This window comes from Papilio machaon, chromosome 3, assembly GCF_912999745.1.
Source record: "Papilio machaon chromosome 3, ilPapMach1.1, whole genome shotgun sequence".
In the NCBI taxonomy this organism is placed as follows: domain Eukaryota; kingdom Metazoa; phylum Arthropoda; class Insecta; order Lepidoptera; family Papilionidae; genus Papilio; species Papilio machaon.
The window spans coordinates 8,689,755-8,711,105 of NC_059988.1; the positions used below are offsets into that span (position 1 = coordinate 8,689,755).

At 33.2% G+C, this 21,351-nt stretch overlaps 1 protein-coding gene and 1 non-coding gene across 3 annotated transcripts in view; both read left to right on the forward strand.

Moving 5' to 3' along the window:
- Positions 1-21,351, forward strand: part of LOC106711521 (protein PF14_0175) — a 42,683-nt gene that overhangs the window by 16,007 nt on the left and 5,325 nt on the right. For both annotated transcript variants that reach the window (XM_014503853.2, XM_014503855.2), the window contains exon 2: positions 380-739. In XM_014503853.2, the coding sequence (XP_014359339.2) occupies positions 620-739 (120 nt within the window). In that variant the 5' untranslated portion in view covers positions 380-619. The remainder of the gene's footprint in view (positions 1-379; positions 740-21,351) is intronic.
- On the forward strand, positions 19,421-19,493 carry Trnak-cuu. The gene has a single exon. It is a non-coding gene; the product is annotated as a tRNA-Lys (tRNA).

Consider the following 21,351-nt stretch of genomic DNA (forward strand, 5'->3'; position numbering starts at 1 on the left):
GTCCTTGAAAGTATTAAATATTCCATATACAAATATCCCTTTTTTGTTGCTAGGCCAGCAAGATTTATCAGGTTCTTTCCTACGTATTGAAAGTTGTTTACTAGACTTTGAAAAGGATCTCTCAGTCTTTTCACAGATTTAATTGTGCGCGCTCGTCTCCATTACGTTGTTTATTGACGTACGTGATCCTGCAATGCATTAATTAAATCTGCAAACAAAAAAAGCCTCTTGTAACATGTAAAGGCATTCTTATAGTTTCCTTATCTTCATTTTTGCATATGTTACAAGATTTCAAATAAGATCCTTGAAAATATTTAAAGTGAAAGTCAATAACGTTAAAATCATACAAATTTTACATCTTTAATTTATATTGTTCCAGGCTAATCTAATCGTCACGAAACGATCGATTGAACTACGATAGAAAATCACTACTTTTGAAACTATAAACACCGACACAAGCGTCACCAACGAAATACGAGGTTCGAATGGACAATATAGTCTGTGAAGGGAGTGGCTGACACTTGTGTGATGTGCCGGCAACAACACATGGAAGTGCAACTAGACGTTACCTGATCACTCCTGACATTTGTACGCGGTGTCTGCTGAATGCGGCACAACCATGAAGTTCTCAACGGGCTCCAGCTCGAGCAGTCTCGCCAGCGATTCACTATCGAGGAAGTCCACTTTGTGCATCTACGCAGAAGTGGACGCCACAATGCCGCCTCCACCGTGCGAAAGGGTAAGTTTTACTATTTCTTTTTTACTTCTTTAGCCTATAACAGTTAGGGAAACAAACAAAAACCATATAAGAGTATAAAATTAAATCTCGGAACATGTGAGTTAACTATCTTAACTAACTAATTTGCATAGTAGCTTCTTGATCACATGCCGTAAGGGGAAAGGTACAAGCAATAATCAGATTAAATGTTAAAATCGAAGCGGCTCCAGGAGCTGAACGATTTTTTAACCGTCGAGTATAGCACATTAACTTTCAATTTCATGCAACAATAATCATTTTATCGCATTAACCAAAACAATGAAAAAAGCGCGTCTGAAGCTGGGGAGTGCCGCAACCTTCGAGAGAAAGTACCAAGTCATCCGCCGGCGGTACAACGAACAGCTGGTGGTATTTCGCAACGTCTCAAATTTCATCCTTTTCACTTTATATTTTTTTAAACTTGTAACCACCGGGTGTTATTTTATAAAATTATTTTACCATCATAATGTATTTACGATAGTAGATAATTGCTACCATTAAGCTGGTGAGCTCATCATTTGACTTAAATAGTTTCAGATTTAATGGAATACAGTTGCTAGCTCAAATTATAAAAAAGAACGCAGATCTAATACAATCTAAATATTACTAGTTATCAATGTATTGTTCTTAACATACTTTAGTTACACATACATCAGTGGAATGTGTGATAAAAAAAACAGTAGAAAAGTCAAAATTTGTTCTTCTTTGTTCTTATGAATATCCATCGTTAATAATTAATAGAATTCTTCTAGTGACCTTGCCACCATTACAAAATATGTTTGTAAACACCGACCCATGGTACTCAGATTATGAAATTAACGTTGACGTTTAGCTTTCATACAAAGATTTGACGAACTGCCCTCGAGACCTCGTTTCGAAGTTGGCTAATATCTTATTATTGTTGTGTTTCGTGATTGTGTTACGTTGCGAGCGTCTTCTGACGTGCCGAGCCATTATAACAAGGCCGTCAATTGTCTCAATAATCACACGTGACGATCTGTTGTTGCTTGTTGCACTTTCACGACTGACGTCGACGTTGCAATTAAATAATTGAGTGTTATCTTTCAATCGATTTACAAGGTTTATGCGATTTTATAAATATAAAAAACATACCTCGAAACACATGTACACAAAATTGTCAAAACAACAAACTAAATGGATTCTAAATAGTCCAATAAAATAATGTATAGAACCAATGGTGGTAAATTGAAATAATCTATTAACGTAAACGAGTAAATTAAATTCACTAAACAAAGTATAATTATGTATTCTTTAATAATCAGCAACGTGTAAAAACAAGCGGAGTAAAGCGATAAAATATAAAGTTACGTTCCTTAAAGAATTTCTTTCAAAAATACCAATCTTTATATTCTCCGTTGAGCGCGACCTGTTCCAAGACCCGTTTGAGTCACGCCGGCCCACGCTTTTTCTTGTCGCATTAATAAAGGAACTCAAATTCGGTGGGACGTACGCAGCCCGGCGGTCGGACACAAAAATATCTCCCGACAATCAACCGAGTGACAGATCACTTTCGCCGCAGCATGTAGGTGTCCGTTCAATCAGCAAATCGACCGACTGTTTCATTGTTCCAACGTTTAATGAAGTTTTATCGTGATATTCGAAAGTGGCATTATTAATGATCTCATTTAATAGGATATGAACCACTTAATTGAAATTGGCGTATCTATACCAATTAGTTTCAATATCGATAGGATTTTTTTTGCATTTAGCATTCTAACTTTTTTATTATGCAAACGACCACATATTTTTGCATTCACACGCTTCGTTAAATGGAGGTATTTTTTTGGTATTACTTTCTATAATTTGCTTAATTTTCGGTTCAGTTCGTTATTTAGTACAATACTTTATATTGTTTCCCTTGTTTATGGGGGTGTACATTTTACGCTATTTTACTTTACAGTAATTCGAAACTCATCCGTTTGCCGCTGGGTTGCGGTTAGGATTCCCCTCTTTGTGTCGCCTCATATAAAATCCATTGTTTGTTAATTTTACCCTTTTCTCGTTAACATCAGAAACATATCAAGCTTGTCGATTTAATTGTACGTTATCTATATTTGCTTTAACGTTATCTTCTAGGTTATTCGACGTAAAATTTACTTTTAGTAAGGACGATGCAGAATATTTATCTTTATGAATAATCTGATAAGACTCTAGTGCATGTGTCTTTACTTGATGATGGAAGTGTTTTGCGTTACAATGTCGATTTAATTAACTTCTAGTCCATCATGTTTTATATGATAATTCATTAGTTTAAATGCAATATTTAACATGCTTTCTCTAACAAAGAACGAGTAGTTAACATTTAATACTGGCATGAAATATTATAATGTTTGGAAACGTCTTTTATGAATAAATAAAATGGTAAACGACCAAAATTTTCTGTAACAATCGTTTACATTAAGTAGTTGACCTGATTAATACAGTACCTTAAAGAAAAGAGACAACCATAATTAGAAATGTATCTAACACTACATAATTATCACTATATCATTTTAATAAGATACTTAGTTGTAACAATTCGTCCATTGCACGACGTGATTGTCCTTGTGCGGCGCGTGCACGAATGCACGACTTTTATCTATCGAGCTAACTTTTCGAACTAGTTACATCACTTCTGAATTCTTTATGCGATGGAAATTTACACAAGAATGCTTCAACAGATTTCATTATCATTGTCTCACGTTTCTCGAACATCTTCGCTCGCTACTTTACTGGAATCGGTGAGTTCGTGTCTAATTTCTTGGATTTACCATCCGCACGCTAGTTCTTTGTCTAACTTTGTCTTTTGACTTTTTCTCAACCGTAATTACCAATGTTTGCTTGTATTCTTGTTCTGTTGTGTTATCAACGATTTCATCTCTAACTTTTAACCTTCTTTAACTTGTTATACCATTGTTCTGCTCAAGATCAGATATCTATTAAGGTGTTAATACATGTTGTGGGTCTTCACTTGTAGTGAATTGTAATATCAACGACTTTAAGGTTTCATAAATATTCTTCTTATTTAGGCAATGATGTAATTTTAAATGTATTTTCCGTATATCAGTTTGGACTAACAAATTGGTAAAAAATTTATCCTTAAATTTTAAAGTAAAAAAACAACCTCAAAAATTCACTGAAATACGAACAACTCACACATACTTGTTAAAAAAAAGAAGTAGAAAAGTTGTGAATGTAACTTTTTTTACATCCATTTTAATCAAAATAGGGAAATTAAATCAAGTGCGTCGACTTAAATAACGTAAATGTTTTACTCCTAAGGGCACGTGCCTATAATAACCACACATTGGCCCACGTGCCCATTCCTGGCTTCCCGACGTCCGTTATTTTATACGGCTTTAAGTCGATACCCGCAATTTAATGCTCGTATCCATACGAGCCTTCCGTCAGCGTAGCGGGTGAAAACTAGCATGCAAATTCCTATCCGATTATACTATAGATATTATCGATATACGCACTTGTCTCGATTCGCTTGTATCGATCACGTATCGATTTAATGGCATTCGCGCCGTTTAGGTGGACCGTTCTGCTTTCTATTCACATCGGTATGGTGTCAAAGATTATATTTATGGCTCGCGGAGAACACGGCGCGTGGTTTCTTGTTACTCTTTGCGATGTGGGTCATCTTTTATTAAAACGATAACTGTGGATTTCTTGTTGATTTATTATTGTATACAGTAAAGGACGGATGCTATAAAATTGTATAAATCTTTTATTTATTAAGACATTTTTAGAATTTAATCATGGTTAAATATAATTCGCTAGAACAGATGTTAACCGTATTTCTATCACAACCTAACAACTGTGTTGTTTTTACTGATGTTTTGATATTTAATTAAAAAAAATAATAATTACGCCAAACGGACCGAAACAGCTGTACAAAAAATTCAGATTTTTTATAGCTTATATCGACGCTGGAAAGCATAAACGCTGTAACCCTGTAAGGGTTGCTGTAAGGGTTACAGCGTTTATGCTTTCCAGCGTCGATATACACTTTTGATCTCGTTTTGTGATCACATTATCCAAGATACAAAAAATATTATAATAAAACGATGATGTTTTGCATGTATTGACCTGTATGTTTCATTACATAAACATTGCATTGCATCTTATACAAGCGTTTCATACGATCTGGCGTCGGCACGAGGAAGTCGATACTTGTACAATTTTGTCCCCGTTGTCGTCTCGTTATACGCACATTTTACGAATGTAACTTGAAATCTAGTTAAAAGACATGCCCTAGTTAAACACTCAAACGCTTCCCTTTATCTATATGTATTAAGAAAATTAGTGTGTCTGTATTTAACATAAAAAAAAAAATTGCCAACTCCTTGTGGTAGCTTAGTTTTTTTAATTTGTCATAAACAACATAGTATAGAGTATTAAGTACAGTTGTGTTTAATTGCTTGATAGTTCTATTCAGTAACAGTGTAAAGTGTACACTTGTATTTGAATTAGTAACTTTTATGAAAACCTTTGGATGTTCCTCATCAGTAAACAGGGAAAGTTGGTTAACATCTCAACGATCTATGTAACCCACATCCGGTAAGACAATATTCCTTTAACATAACTATGTTTCCCTTGGTTACACTTGTGTTGTGTTGAACTTTGTGTTGTTTGAATAGCTTTGCCTAGATAGAATTTTAAATATTTTGATAGCCCAAATCTATGTCAGGTGTGGTGTACACACAATGCCAATCTTCTCATTTATTTCTGCCGATCAAATTGATTCCCAAAAAATATTTTTGTTTCAGTTTTTTTCAGAGTTAACGAAAGAAATAACAATATGTCTCTCTATTAATGTTTTGACAGAGGAAACAGTTACTAAGGCATGCATGACGTCTATTACTTTAAATAGTTTTCCACCAGAGGTACTAAACTCGTACCAAAGTATATGGAGCGAGGTTTATTCGCGTTATTTCTAAGAAACTACTAATATACCTATACATCTTTACAATCCGCTTCGTCTGAACGCTTTTTTGTGTGCAATTACACGACTTGATGACGACGTTTAGTTAGAAATGCAGTTCCTTGTCACGTCTAGGGCTGTCATCTTTCAATAAAGCTAGACTTAAATACTGGCAGGAAAAACAACGACTTGTGAACCTTTGACTCTTTGGTGGACGACGAAAAACAAACTACGTTCACTGCTGATCTTTAGTAGACGACGAAAAAAGCGACATTTAGTGACTTTTTTTCATACCAACCAATCTAATTTGAATTTGTTACGCGGCTCATAAATGGCACGCAATGCAACAATTATCTGTTCCGAATAATTACAAAGTCAAAATTATTTGATGGCACGTCTATGACCCTATTTTAAATTTCTTTAAAAAAATGGCATGTTAATACATAAGTGCACGCCATCCCTGAATTATACAAACCCTAATTCGGATCAAAACCGGAGAGTTGACAGCCCTAGTCGTTTCTCTTTGTAGGTTTATTGTTTTCTATGGCAGCAACAAAGCTTTTTATTTTAGAAACGGGAATATTTATGTCATATTTTAATAGTAGAGTTAGATAGGTCATTCTTATTTATAAAGGATATATTACGTTTGAGTTGTATTGTTCGATGCGTTATTCGACGGAAAGTGCTTAAGATTTATCTGGGAAGTTATAGTGTAACTTACTGTTGGTCACCAAAGGATACCATATCCTTCGAATTGATTTGAAATCTAAGCTTAGACTCTGAGTGCGGCTTAATTTAGGGTTTAACGAGCTTATACGCGAATTTTCTAAGCAGTCTCCTTACGCTGTTTTCAAGTTGATTTTCTTCTTGAAATGTTTGTTTAATTGCTTTAAACCCAGCAGCAGCATATACATCTATTGTAGAACATTTCCTACGGAGAGTAACTTGACGCAATAGTACAAAATTTGTGCAGCACCCCTATCGAGCGTAAAGTACACCAAAATTGTCATATTAACTTCGACATAATTGACGATGACACATAGATAGTTGTTACATATATTTGTGCTAGGCCCACTGTTTGAAAAACTTTTCAAGTGTTCTGTTCCAACTTTAACTTCAAACATTACTTATGGCGCAGTTTCTACATTACGTTTTGCAGGACACGCCAAAGCAATGCCGGACGTTGATTGTTGGATCACTGTATTCCATTTTTCGGATCGGTATACTACGTTTATTGTTTTCCTTAGATACATTGTAACTGAATAAAAAAATAAAACCTTGGACACGAATCTACATATTGTAAAGTTTTTTTGGTGTCTAACGCGTAAAACACGACCCAAGCGCGATAGGACTGAATAATTTGCATCGGCTCATTAACAATTAGTCGAAACAATATTGTATTCGATTCAGCGCACAACTAACGCACCATTCAGTCATGACTTGTTTTGTTTTTAGTCGCTGGAGGCATTAAGAAATATTTTTTTGTGCTTGTTTGCACCAAAAGTATAATTTCGATGATTTTTCCCATGACGAGTAACCAGTAATTCTTAAAAAAAAGTCAAAAGTGAACAGAAATGAACCCTTTGAAAGTAATAACTAAGACGAGATTTAAGTATTGCCAGGAACCGCATTAAACACACACTAAGTTTGACTGTAATTGTTACCACGAATGGACTTGGTAAACATAATTACATACTAAGAAATACCAAAATCTTACTAATATTATAAATGCGAACATGCAAACATAGTTTGCAAGAACACATAGGCTATTTATTTCGTTTTTTTTTAATTCCGCGCTGACGGAATCGCGGGTGACAGCTAGTATATAATATATACACAATTATTTCGAAACTCAAAAGGTATATCAATGTATGGAAAATGAATTAATAGACTTTTTAATCTAGTTAACTGACAACATTCAAAAAACTGATGCTAAAAATATTACGAGTATAAAAGCGAATACTTGCATCGGTTCACTTTATGTCAAAATATATAGGTGATAGTTAAAACGTAACATCACAAGAGTTGAATAGATTTGAACTCAATTTAGAATAGAAAATTACAGTCTAGTACTGCGCATTATCTCCTAATAGCTTTTTTAAATTTAACGCGGACGAAGTCGCTGGCAACAATTTTAAAGGAATCGATATTATTCTTTGTGTGTGGTCAAGTCCTGAGTATTATTGCTATGTTTACATGAACAAAATGTTTCCATTCGAAATTCATCGTTTACGATCGACGTAAAAGTGTAACGGAAAATCATTAACCTCGTTGGCCGTACGAAACGAAATACGTTAATAACGGTGCAGTATGCCGAACAGACATACAGCATGTGCCACACTTTTATATTATATTGAATGTCGATAACAAACATGTAATATAACTTAGTCTTCTCTCATTTCTCTTGATTTAATTTTATTTGTTTATAAGTTGGACAAATAACATGTATTACGCTATTACAATTAACTTTAAAAGAACTTTATAAAGAAGCAAACGTCACACCATCAATGGCTTTTGAAATGTATATTTAAATAGAGTTCTCATTATGAAGTGATATATTAATGGTTAATAATATAAAATAGAGATGCGTTGATAAATTTTATAATGGATAGATAAAAAGGTTATATAAATATAAAAAATATATGCGTTTGACCTTTATCCATTATAAATATCAAAATCCAATGTCCATATTTACATTCCTCGATTAATGTAACCTCAATGATTTAAAATATTATTTCCAGCAATTCAAAATATGCGTAGCATACATCTGGAGAAGGTGTCTTGAACAACATCTTTCTTATATTTTAATGTAATGAACGTTGCTAATTTCTATGCTAGTTAATATTTCTCCTTCGTATGCGTCATCTTCTCCGTCAAATCCACTTACCCTTCCCATCGTTTAATTATAAGAACAAGCTGGGAAGGGAAAGAGGACTAAAATTAGGCAACCGGCACTAGCACTAATCAGAGGAAATGCGGAATTTCCTTCACTTCACACCTATCTTCTGTGTGATCGTGGTGCACTGGTCATGTACCTAATCTAACTTGAACATAACATATAGTTTCATTCTATGACATTACGTTTTTGTACATGAATTGCGGCAGTGGAAACCCACAGTTAATCACATCTAAAGTGACAGTTACAAACGACACCACAAGAGACAAGTTAAGGATTAACGAGCTGCTTGACAAAGTTCGTCTGTCCGTCTGTTATATGGACGTTACTAAGCTTATACTTAAATATATCCTATTAGTATCGATATGTTTATGACTTGTATGTATTCCTTTTGTTTGTATGACTTCGTTTGAAAGATAAAAGCGGATTTAAAAGAGTTTATTTGACATGTGATTATTCACTTTTGTCCGTCGTCGAAAGTTATATATATATATATATATATATATATATAAGATTAGAGTATTTATAATCATTTAAAATTTAATTAGTGATATATTTCAATATATATTAATGTACAGTCGCGTTTGTTTGCGGTATCGCTATAAAAATGGAATAACGTCAATGAACGCGATTGTACCTAACCCGCAGATCCACAGCGTTGATCCTCTATCAATTACAACCATCATGCGTAAAGCCCCATTATATCTAACATCTGAGATTAAAAGATGTGGAGGTTTTACGCAAGACAGGTAGACTTATTTGTTACACTATAAACGTTTACGCAAACTATTGTGGGGCAATTTTAATTTCTTATGGCGTTACCGTTTTAACAGACAACCCTATTACAGATTTTATTATTATTTCTACTTATTATGACCGTTGATATTCACGGAAATTAAAACAATATATATAGGAACAACGTCTGTTTGTCTATACAAGAAAAGGAGAAATAAGAAACACATTTTTTTATTATTTTTCCGTACACATCTAAAATATAACATCATTCATTCTTTGTTCCATAAAAACCCATATACAGGAAAGCGGCTTAAAAGCTACGAACAGTAATCAACTTAGCAATTGTAATTACGAAACCGCAAGTCATTCTCATTTTCAACAAACAAAGAAAATATGCTAATTTATGATTCAAATACCGTTACAACAGTAATCCACTATGCCAAGAGATAAGCGAACATTGATAAATGATTGACTCAGTAATGCATAGAAACGACCATGAGGTACAGCCGATACATCAGTGCATCGATTTTGTTTTAAAAATTACTGAAAAATGTGTAGGTTCAGTATTTTGGGATGTGCATTGATATATCACTCAATCAGTTCTTTTTTTAACTTTATTTTTATACATAAGGTTGAATGAATTAATAGATGTTTCTTATGTTATTCCAGAGCGGTTGATTGAATCTGTATGAAAGGAACAGAAATGGATTATGTTTAGGAATAGCGTAAAGGTCATAGTCGTCGCCAAACGTTGCTTTAGGTGGGCTGGTAGTTCAAGATGTAGGTGGGAGTATTCATTTCTTTATTCCAAAGAGAATGTTTGTTAACATGTGATCTATTAACGAAAAACTGACAGCACGTTTTTGAGTTATCTTTGTAGGGCCTATAGGAATTTTAGGCATCTTAGTAATTCGATATACTCGACGCTCATAGGTCACAAATGTGCGTATGAAATCGGGGGCGACCGCTTGTGTATATTTTCATAGTTTATCTGTTACCAATGTCAATCTAATGCGGGTAAAATTATAATATCGATTTTGTTTTATCGACATTTCAGAGATATCTTATCTTTGTACTTAATTTCGGTCACGTCGCGCGGCGCGGCGTAACGAACCTTGGTAGTTGTGCTAATATTTACACAATTATGTATTCCTTAATTAAATATAACATTTTGTCTAAAGGTTTTTTTTAATTTAGCAGATTATTTTATGTAGCTGGTCCATCTAAGTTTTTGGTTTGATAGTTCACTACAATATAATGGCGGGACTCGAACTAAAGACCGCATGCTCGATCCTTCCCTTTTAAGCTATTAGTTCTATCACAATTTTATTACATTTTTCATTCATTCTGTAAACTAAATAGTTTACAATTCTGTAATTATACTAATGATAAGAGTTTTTAATAAATTCCTTGTTTCCTTTAAAGATAATGTTTTGTACTAGTTTCGGTCCGATGCGGTGCGTAGCGGTTATTGTTTCATATAGTTTTTCCGTTTCCTGATAACACTTATCAATTCAACGGTCGACTGCTCCTGATACACACTAAATATACGTGGTATTGTACTATATAGGTATTTATTTGAATGTCTAATTAAAAAAAAGTTAGTCGCAAATAAAACAAAGACATATTAGTTACAATTTGTTACAAAATAAATGTAACTTGATTATCCTCGACAAAATGAATAATTATGTTATGCTTTATTGCTTCTTTGGTGCCTAGACACAGATTACTTATTTTCAATACTAAGTAGTAACAAATGCCTAGTTAAATTTATCTGATAAAACATCGGTATTTTTAACAGCGTTTGCCCTTACCCTTCCAAACGTTATGTTGTCATTTCCATCGCTTAGCAACCATTAAAATTCTATAACAACCGCCACGCGTTCACGTTTTTCTTTAGTTACAAAACACAACCCTAAGCAATAATGTTGGTTCCACTTTATGAGCACGCGTGCCACTATGACCTTTTGTTTTTACACCAACTACGCCTAGATTTCATTAAAATTCCTGTGCATTCATGTCGAATGGAATTCATTGGAGTTTTTGTGACAACGACTGGTATCAAATAAATGCATTTTAGAACGTAAACAAGAACTGTTTAAAAAAAACAAGATAATCCGTATGTCAATAAACTTAACCTTAGAAAAATATGTCGAACAGAATCTTTTAACTTCTAGCTTTTACCCGCGACTCCGTCCGCACGGAATAAAATATAGAAAACGGGGTAAAAATTATCCTATGTCCTTTTCCTGGTTCTAAGCTACCTGCCCACCAATTTTCAGTCAAATCGATTCAGCCGTTCTTGAGTTATAAATAGTGTAACTAACACGATTTTCTTTTATATATGTAGATTTAATTCATATGTCTTCTTCAACATTCTTCATACATACATGTAAGCAAATATATAATTCCATAAGTTCATTTCCAGTTAGCGCATATAAAAAAACATTACGAGGGAAAGAAATTTCTCATCGCCATTATTATATTTTCTACATTATTAACGGTTAAAAAACTTTCGCGATAACAACATGAATATGAAACGACAAAAGAAGTCACGTCATATGACAAAGCCGTAGACATCAATAATTCACACAAAGAAGCGGTCACTTCCCTGTCCTATACTCGTTCTAACATCACAATATTACTACCACGTATTATATAACGAAATTATAAAAGCACAATTGCGAAAGTTGTAATAAAAATATAGAGCGAATTGTGACGGACAAAAGAGATGAGGAAGTGATGTGGCTCACGAAATTACATTGAAAAAGCAGTACATAATACGATAATTCTTTATTCATTGATTCTGAATTAAACTAAACTCCCTATCATCATCATCAACCTGCCCTTATCCCTATGGAGGGTCGGCACAGTAGGTACTACTCCTCCATACATCTCTATCAGCCGTCGTATCTGAATTTACCCCCTTCTTATGCTTATCCTCTTTCACACAATCTATCCATATTTTCTTTGGTCTTCCTCTACCTTTATAGCTATCCACATTCAATTAAACTAAATTCCCCGTTTAATATCAACTCATTAGAACGTATACACGAAAATGGTCAGTGTTCATTGCAATATTAAAACAAAATTCATTCACGCAAAAAAATCACACTAACAAAATTATTGAACGAAAATCATAATAATCCTACTTATAGTTTTTCAGGATGATATTGAACTAACGACGATACAGTATATAGATTGATAGTATGGCGATTAAGCTTGCTCGTGTATCAATGTCTTTAATAACGTCATCTTAACGATGTACGCTATATGCCCCAGAGACGTTTTTGTGGGCTTCTGTTCTGACATAACATAGATCATTAATTGATGCAATAACGGCATTTCACTCGGTGTTATTTCTTATTAACCTTTTATATGTTAACGTTATTATTTATAAAGATTAACCATGAATTGAGATCATTAACCGTTATTAGTACTTCATGTGTATCTTACTAATATTATAAATGCGAATGTTTAGATGGATGGATGTTTGTTTGAAGGTATCTCCGGAACGGATCTCAACGGATCTCGATGAAATTTGGCATAGATGTAGAACATATTCTGGAAGAACACATAAGCTACTTATTACGTTTTTTTTAAATTCCGCTCGGACAGAGTCGCAGCTGACAGCTATTTAAAATAATCCGTTATTTGAAAAAGACATGTATTATCTTTGAAATATAAAAACAATATTTAAAAATAACTGTGTGTTAACTTTACTTTAGTTAACGAAAGTTAGGCAAAATTTTATAATAATTTTATATTATATAAGCGGTGTGAGTCCCTAACAGACCTTAACTGGTTTCAACAGACCTCTTTGAGTAACCAGTACGTATAGGAATGAGTTTTGGTATGTTCAATTTACGTGTCGCTCCTTTTAAATGATTCCACGAAGAACTAGGAACATCCTCTTTTGGATTAAAAGATTTTCAATAGTTATCCAGTCTTATGTTATTTAACAAGGTAAGTTTAACTAGAAAAGAGAAAGTGGACATTAATATTTATATTACAAAGTTAACATTTAATAACCATTGTTTATGATCTGTAGTTTGTTGTACACTTTCACTAACTAAGAAAACATCGTACGCCATCATTAACGGAACGAAATCAGAGCAATATCATTAATCGACATTGATCTCGCTTTCCAAGGTTGATCAATGACTCATCAATACACTCGATGTACCAGTCAAAGAATTTAATTCCCTTCCCATTAGATTTATATTTCAGCATTGTTGTGTTGCTAAGACATATTCGAATTAACTAAATTCATCATCACCGCATCAATACCGTAATGGGTAGGAAATAAATCTCCTCTACTGTACTTTTGATATACACTCGCGAAAATACAGGTGAAAGTTGGTCGCGATGTTTGTACAAGCTGACAATTTATTGGATCAAATATTTGACCTTAACTTTCAAATATTGGTAAAGTCACACTACATATACCTGTTTAAGAAAGCCCCAAGAAACCAGTCATCTTTGATACAATGAAAAGTGTCTTATAAAATTATTATTACCGTCGCCTTTATAAATAAACTATAGATTAGAAATGTGTAAAGAATTGAAGAGCTTTAATTTCCGGCTTAAGCATACGATTATCATAATAATGCGCTTTACCCACACAACACATCGCAGCGATCACGTAGCGATCGGTTGTCGACATTCTTCAAGCCCTTTTCTACTTTCATCGGCTGACATACAAACCTTTGACCTTCACTTACAATGGACCCTAATATCATTTCTCTAAACTGTATTCGAATGCTTAAAGTGGGATTCTGAGACGAAAATCCCGTTTAAACATATGTATTGTTATCTCTGTTGGATGCATGGATTTTTGTTAGAAGGTATCTCTGGAACGGCTCAATAGATCTTGATGAAATTTGGCACAGATGTAGAACATAGTCTGGAAGAACACATAGGTTACTTATTAAGTTTTTTTTTAATTCGCGCGGACGGAGTCGCGGGCGATAGATAGTTATTTAATAAGTTAGGCTTATTGTCAATACCTCAAGATAATAGTGGGAATAGCACAAATATTTGTGACAGTTATTATGTCGAACGTCGAAATGAATTATGTCGAAACTAGCTGTCGCCCGCGACTCCATCCGCACGGAATTAAAAAAAAACTTAATAAGTAGCCTATGTGTTCTTTCAGACTATGTTCTACATCTGTGCTAAATTTCATCAAAATCGATTGTGCCGTTCCGGAGATACCTTCAAACAAACATCCATCTAAACATTCGCATTTATAATATTCTTATAAACTTAGATATTTTTTCTGAAAGGACAATTGTTTCGTAGACTCTGTGAACTATTTCATTACTTAATATCAATGTCTATCAAAATGGTAGTAAATAAAATATTTTTACAAGTTACATGATCTCAATATATCAAAGATATGACATGATAACATTTTGATATTTTTGTAACGGCCTCGCAATTCATAACATCTTTCATCCATCTGACAAAAGTAATTGTTTAATTTTTATAATTTCATGCAATTGACAATTTTGTAGTTCGATTGATTTATTTATCCATTATTAAAGTATCGAACCATTTTAAACGGAAAATCGATCCTATCAAAATTCAATTAACTTCTCTCTCTTGTAAGCCTTGACTAATAATGATACCTAACAACTAATTTCCAGATTAATTAAAGGTGCTGTCACACTATATTAACAAGGTTATTAAAACTATTAAATTTTAGTTTCATAGAGCATGCATTTGTCATAATTTTACTTTAAGTTATGTGCTTAACCGTAAGTTTCTTAGACTAAAATCTCCGTTTAAAACATATCTCTGTTTTGTCAAATGCATGACGATATGTTTTATAGATATTTTGGTCTCAGAAACCCACGGCAAAAACATTAATGAGTGTGTTAGTTTTATATCTAACTAGCGACCCGCCCCGGCTTCGCACGGGTGCAATGCAAAATATACCTACTACAGAATGTCCTTATACACAACGTTCACAGCGTTCACATTAGAAACCTTTAAATTTATCAGTGTTTCTCTACTATATTATGCATTTATTATACATACAAACCTTCCTTAAGAATGACTCTATCTATTAAAAAAAACCGCGTCAAAATCCGTTGCGTAGTTTTAAAGATCTAAGCATACATACGGACATACAGCGAAAGCGACTTTGTTTTATACTATGTATGTATTGATTGATATATAAAATTCTCGTGTCACAGTTTTCGTTCCCGTACTCCTCCGAAACGGCTTGACCGATTCTCATGAAATTTTGTGAGCATATTCAGTAGGTCTGAGAATCGGCCAACATCTATTTTTCATACCCCCCCCCCCCTAGTACCATATGAAATTTTATATAACTGTAATTTTATGTCTTTAACTAGCTTTTCTCGCGACTTCGTCAGAGTGGAATTTAAAAAAGAATTAGAGAGCATACAGATCCAGATTTCGTCCAGATCCATGCAGCCCTTCTGGAGGTACATTCTAATAAACATGTATCCATCCAAACTTTCGCATTTATAATATTAGTAAGTAAGATTATATATTTTCTGTGTTACATATTATCGTAAGTAGGTAAATTCTCTGTGTTGTTTACATCTTTAGAACCTTCAAAAGCTGATTACAATCGTATAACCACAATAAGATTACAAGACGTGAGAACTTAATAATATTAACTCTAGGACACACTAGTATACACCACAAAATGTATCCTAACGTATTAGTTACCTTACTTCTCAGAGCTCATCAGTATGTCCGATTTTGTTTTCACTGACCGACAAAATTATTAATCGTGCTTTCACTAGCCTGTGAACAAGCGCATTTAAAGTTAAATGCAAATCAATGTAAATCTTAACCACCTGTTCTTAAAGTTGAATTCTAAGTTTCTACTCAGCGGTGTACCATTGTATATTTGGTAGACATTTTGTTAGGTCACAATAACAAAATTAAGTCTGATGGCATATGACTATTTATTTTATAGTGTTTTTAACATAGTTAAGTCATATAAACACGAATGCTTATAAACTTGATTTACTCGATTAATATAATACTCTGATTGCACTATTTACTGTAAGTTATACAGTATACATGTACAAACAGATATTAGTGCACGTAATCCAACTTATTCATAAACGATTACTCTACGATTCCTATTTTATTTATGTAGATTAGACTGTGCCAAATAAATCGACTATTTTTTTTTTTTGGTCCCATATCAAAATTTTGTTGAGAGTGACGTAAAAAAATTGTGTCAAAATTTGAGCCCTCTATCTTCATTTTTAGCCGACTTCAAAAAGAAGGAGGTTATTCAGTTAGCGCTCGCTAAAATAAGAATTTTCGCCAAAAAAAAGTTTTTTTCACTTATTTTTTGGTTATAGAAAATTCAATATACCAAATATAAAAAAAACCCTTGGTATGGTTTTGTAGGAAATTAAATTCTCTACAAAGATGATTTTTTATCGAACTTAAAAAGTCAACAGCTCTTTTTTTATAGCTGATTAAATTACATTTCGTTCTATAATTTTCATTTTTAATTATTGATGAACACTTATTGATGATATATCATGATATAGAAAAAAAACTTTTTTTTGGCACAGTCTAATGTAGATAATAAAGAAAATTCTACGTCATGGGAAAATGCAATATAGTTAAGAAAGCGTGATACCTTTGTGAGAAATGTCGTTTCATATTTTGTTTATTGTGGCACGTCTCCGTTGTAAAGTCACGCAACCTCGTTACATCGCTGATTGGCTGCTTTATTGCGTTTATTTGGCTTTTCTTTATTCTTAAACCGTTCCATTACTTGACTAACTGTTCGAGATATAAAAAAAATAGATTTATCAGTTATTTGCAATATTGTCGTCTTTGTGGTTCTAGTAAAAGTATAAAAACATCACATTGTTGCCTTAAAACAAACTGATTTCACGATTCCGATAAGATCGGAAACTTTTTAATTGGTTTGTTGTACAGCGCCATCTATCGTAACGCCTTGTTTGTTTGTTTGTTTTTTTCAAACAAGAACAGTGTGTTCTGAGCTTAAGTTTTTACGAAGAATAAATGTAGATGACTTCTTTGATCAATATTAATTGCTAGTTAATGTATATTTGTTATAATACATACATTAACCAGCAAGTCCCTTTATATAAAAAAATCAGTAGACAGCTGACCTAAGCTGCCAGTTGTGTTGCTAGGTCATTAAGAAAGTTCCTTGGTTCATGAGACGACCTCGACAAAGGACACGTCCGATCTTACCGCATGTCGTCACGCTGACTCATGTAGGGGGGGAGGGGGATTGCAAGAAGTGGTCACGGTCGCGATGTTGATCCGTTTCTATGAAATATTCATATTAGGGATCCCCAGCAGACCTAAACTCAATAAATATTACTTATTAAAAAATGCTCATAACAAAATCAAATGGATTTTTATTCGTAAAAGATAGTCTGAGCGCGTATTGTGTTGTTCATAGGGTCTAACTCTAAACCCTCTAGCCAATCGCTGTGAAACTTTAGAGTTTAAGTCGCCAATGACCATTGTTTCACATTAAACGATGTCATATCATGTTTTTATAATAGGCAATTCTATTGCCTATTTGAATTTCTAGGTCTATTCGTCCTGCTATTCTTTTCAACGAATTGCAACCGGTTCAAGAGCACAAAATTGAAAAAGACTGGCGTCTTAGTCTTGTTTACATACACATTTGTGATCGAATCTTTTTTTATATTATTGTTATGTTCTTAATTGTATCCATTATAAAATTAAATTTAAATTAATATTATTTAGTTGAAATATGGATAAAGTCTGGTAAAAGGAGGTTAATGCACCTCTTTAGAGTCTGTGTCGAAAACCGAAATTGGTCAAGTTATACGGAGCGTAAACGTTGACCGGCTGCTGATATACAGTTATTTTAATTAAATTCATTGAGATGTTTTAGTTAGTAATGAATAATTATAAAATTATAATCTCAATCATATGAAAAAGGAAGGTAATATGACAGTGGGCATCTACAGCAGCATACTATCATCATCTGACTGCTCATTACTGGACATCTTACTATCTTACTAATATTAGAAATGCTTAGATGGATGGGTGGATGTTTTTTTATTACAAGGTATCTCCAGAACTGCTAAACATATCTCTGAAATTTGTCATCGATGTAGAAAATAATGTATAATAGAATAACATATAGGCTACTAATTAAGTTTTTTTAACTCTGCGCGGACAGAGTCGCGAGCGACAGCTAGTATGATTATAATAGAATCGCCTATATAAAGAAATATTGCTATTTCCTTTTTATTCAAAGACATTGGCAGAGATGATTAGTGGTGTTTCCGGTGTAGTGGAAACCCATGGGATGCAGAAAAGGCGAGAGAGTTGTATCAGGATCGCGCCACATGAAAAGTAATCACTGCCTCTCTGGGTTCTGACTGAGATACCTACTAACAAACATGCATTAATACATCCAAACATTCGCATTTATAATATTATAAGTAAGATATACTTTTTTCTAAGATTCTGTTTTCAATTGTGTCTACCTATATAACCTTGAATGACGAAAACGAACGAGATTTTCTGTATGATTATCTGTAGAAAAGATATAACAATTTGTTTATGTTTTTGGGCAGTGCCAACTCACCTTAAGTGAAACTTATTTCGTACGGAACCCTATCAATAGTCGTCACATATCTGTGTGCCAGTCATGGCCATAGTATGTCATATAACATTTTCAACGCCATTTGCACTTGCGCGCTAACTATACTAACAATTTTACAAAAAAATTACGTCTTCCTGTCTGTGATACTTCTAACACGTACTAACAAGGCATTCCCAAGTTAATTATCAGACTTGATTTTTGACTTATTAACTTATAACAACGGCACTCCACAAATTAGACCAGACTTTTTATTAATACATGTTGTCTCGTTTTTTTTTTCAGAATATCCGTCATGACAAATGACAATATGGGTAATTAAACCCACAGTAATATTGCACAATTTGACGTTAGGTGACCTCTTGATTTCTCGCATCCTTCTTACCCTATTGAAAATGTATTTAAACAATAATAATGTAGGCTCTATCGATCTTTAACAAATAATAAACCAGTTATTCATTTAAGATGGTACAAGCCCGGCTAGCTCAGTCGGTAGAGCATGAGACTCTTAATCTCAGGGTCGTGGGTTCGAGCCCCACGTTGGGCGCGATTCTTTTTCAACTTATTCAAAAATCTTATGGCATTGTTTTTATTAATTTGTTGAAATATTTTACTTTATTACAATTTTTTTTCCTAATTAGTAAGGTTTTTTTAGAATAACAGAATTTTAAAATAACAAATCGCTTATCGTACTTTATTGATAATACGACTTGTGTATGTAAGTAAAACTCGTCCGCGTCTCGTTCCGTGAATATTCAAGGTCTAAGATAAGGAAAAGAAAGCGTGCTCGATCGCATAGAACAATGCTGCGCAGAGCGACCATTTAATTTATTTATATTGAAACTGTTCGCATTATTATAATTATTTCTTTTTTTAAAATAATAAACATTTATTAATATTGTTTTAATGTAAAAAATAATAGTATAATAGAAAATTTTAAAAGACGTACAAAAAAATAAAGTAAAATTGTCAATTGCATATTTTGTCTTTCTTATTGGCAATCTGCTGGCACTTTAAATCCATGACAATATCCGTAATAAAAACAATTGGAGAATTTAACAAGGTCGTTTATTTTGGCGCTAAGCCAAGTGTCTCAACCAAAAGTCAAGTTGACAGCATTGAACTTTTAATGGTAGCAGAGTTGCTGCAGCATTGATGGGTTGTGTGAAGGAGGATATGCGTGCACCTTCTTTAGGTGTAAGGCAGAAAATCATAAGAATGCGCAGCAGTACCAACTGCTGCACGAATGGCTCCACCTGCGTAATACCATAGCCATACAATAATAAACATATTTTATTGTTTGAATATTAGAATTTGATCTGTCTTACATTTTTCTCTCTGTAATCAAAAATAATCAGACTGTAACGGTATGCAAATACGACGTTTTTGCGAAAGAACGCACAATAGAGACAAATAAACGTACGTTTTTGTATTCATTTACGTATTATGTATTTAAAAAGTCACCTACTTAAAAAATACTATAAACTTATTTTGAATGTGTATGTGAATTTAATGTGATGGAATTTTTACGCTTATCAGACGATAAACTTCTTATCTAGACTACATTTTCATTTCGTATAGAAAAACAAACGACAATCGACTGTTAATTCCGCACTAAAGCATTCTAGTTAAAAGTCACGCTCGTATCAACAACATACTTTGTTATTGACTATGATTACATAATTACAATATGTTTACAAACATCAATTATAGAAATGGCCAACTAAAGAACATTGATTAAATTAATTTTAATTTTTCTTTATCAAACACTTTAGGATGTGTTAGATAAATCTTTAGGATTAAATATGTGAAACTTATTAACTTTAGCTGAGGTGCAACTACCACTAAAAGGTGCATAAATGCAATCTATATTTATATCAATGCTTTTTACATAGTTACAAAACTGTTATTCTATTAATGAAAGAAAAACCGTCTACTAATATAAAAATGTAAACTACGGTTTTTAAGGTACTATTATGCAGTTCGTAAATCTAATCTAACAGGTATTAGCAATGGTTAAAATACAAAAGATACGCCTTGATTTATTGAATGTTAACGGTATGTGCCTATAAGGGCCTTAACAATGTATAAAAATCCAATATTTTTTAGATACAACTGTAAAACACCCACGAATGAATACACAAAATAGACGGACAGTTCAACTGTCCCTGTAGCATTGTAGTAAATTTCTTCATGCTTATAGAATGCGTGGGTGACTTGTCCAAGAAAAATCAAGGGACAAAATGTCTTTAACTATTTGGTATCCATACTTTAGAGCCTTTAGAACTTCATCAGCTATCTATTGACCTAAAATAAGCTATATTTTAAGAAAAAATATATAAAGTAAAGCTTATATCTGAAATTCAAACCGTAGTCGTTTTAAAAGGCTTTATAAAATTATGTGT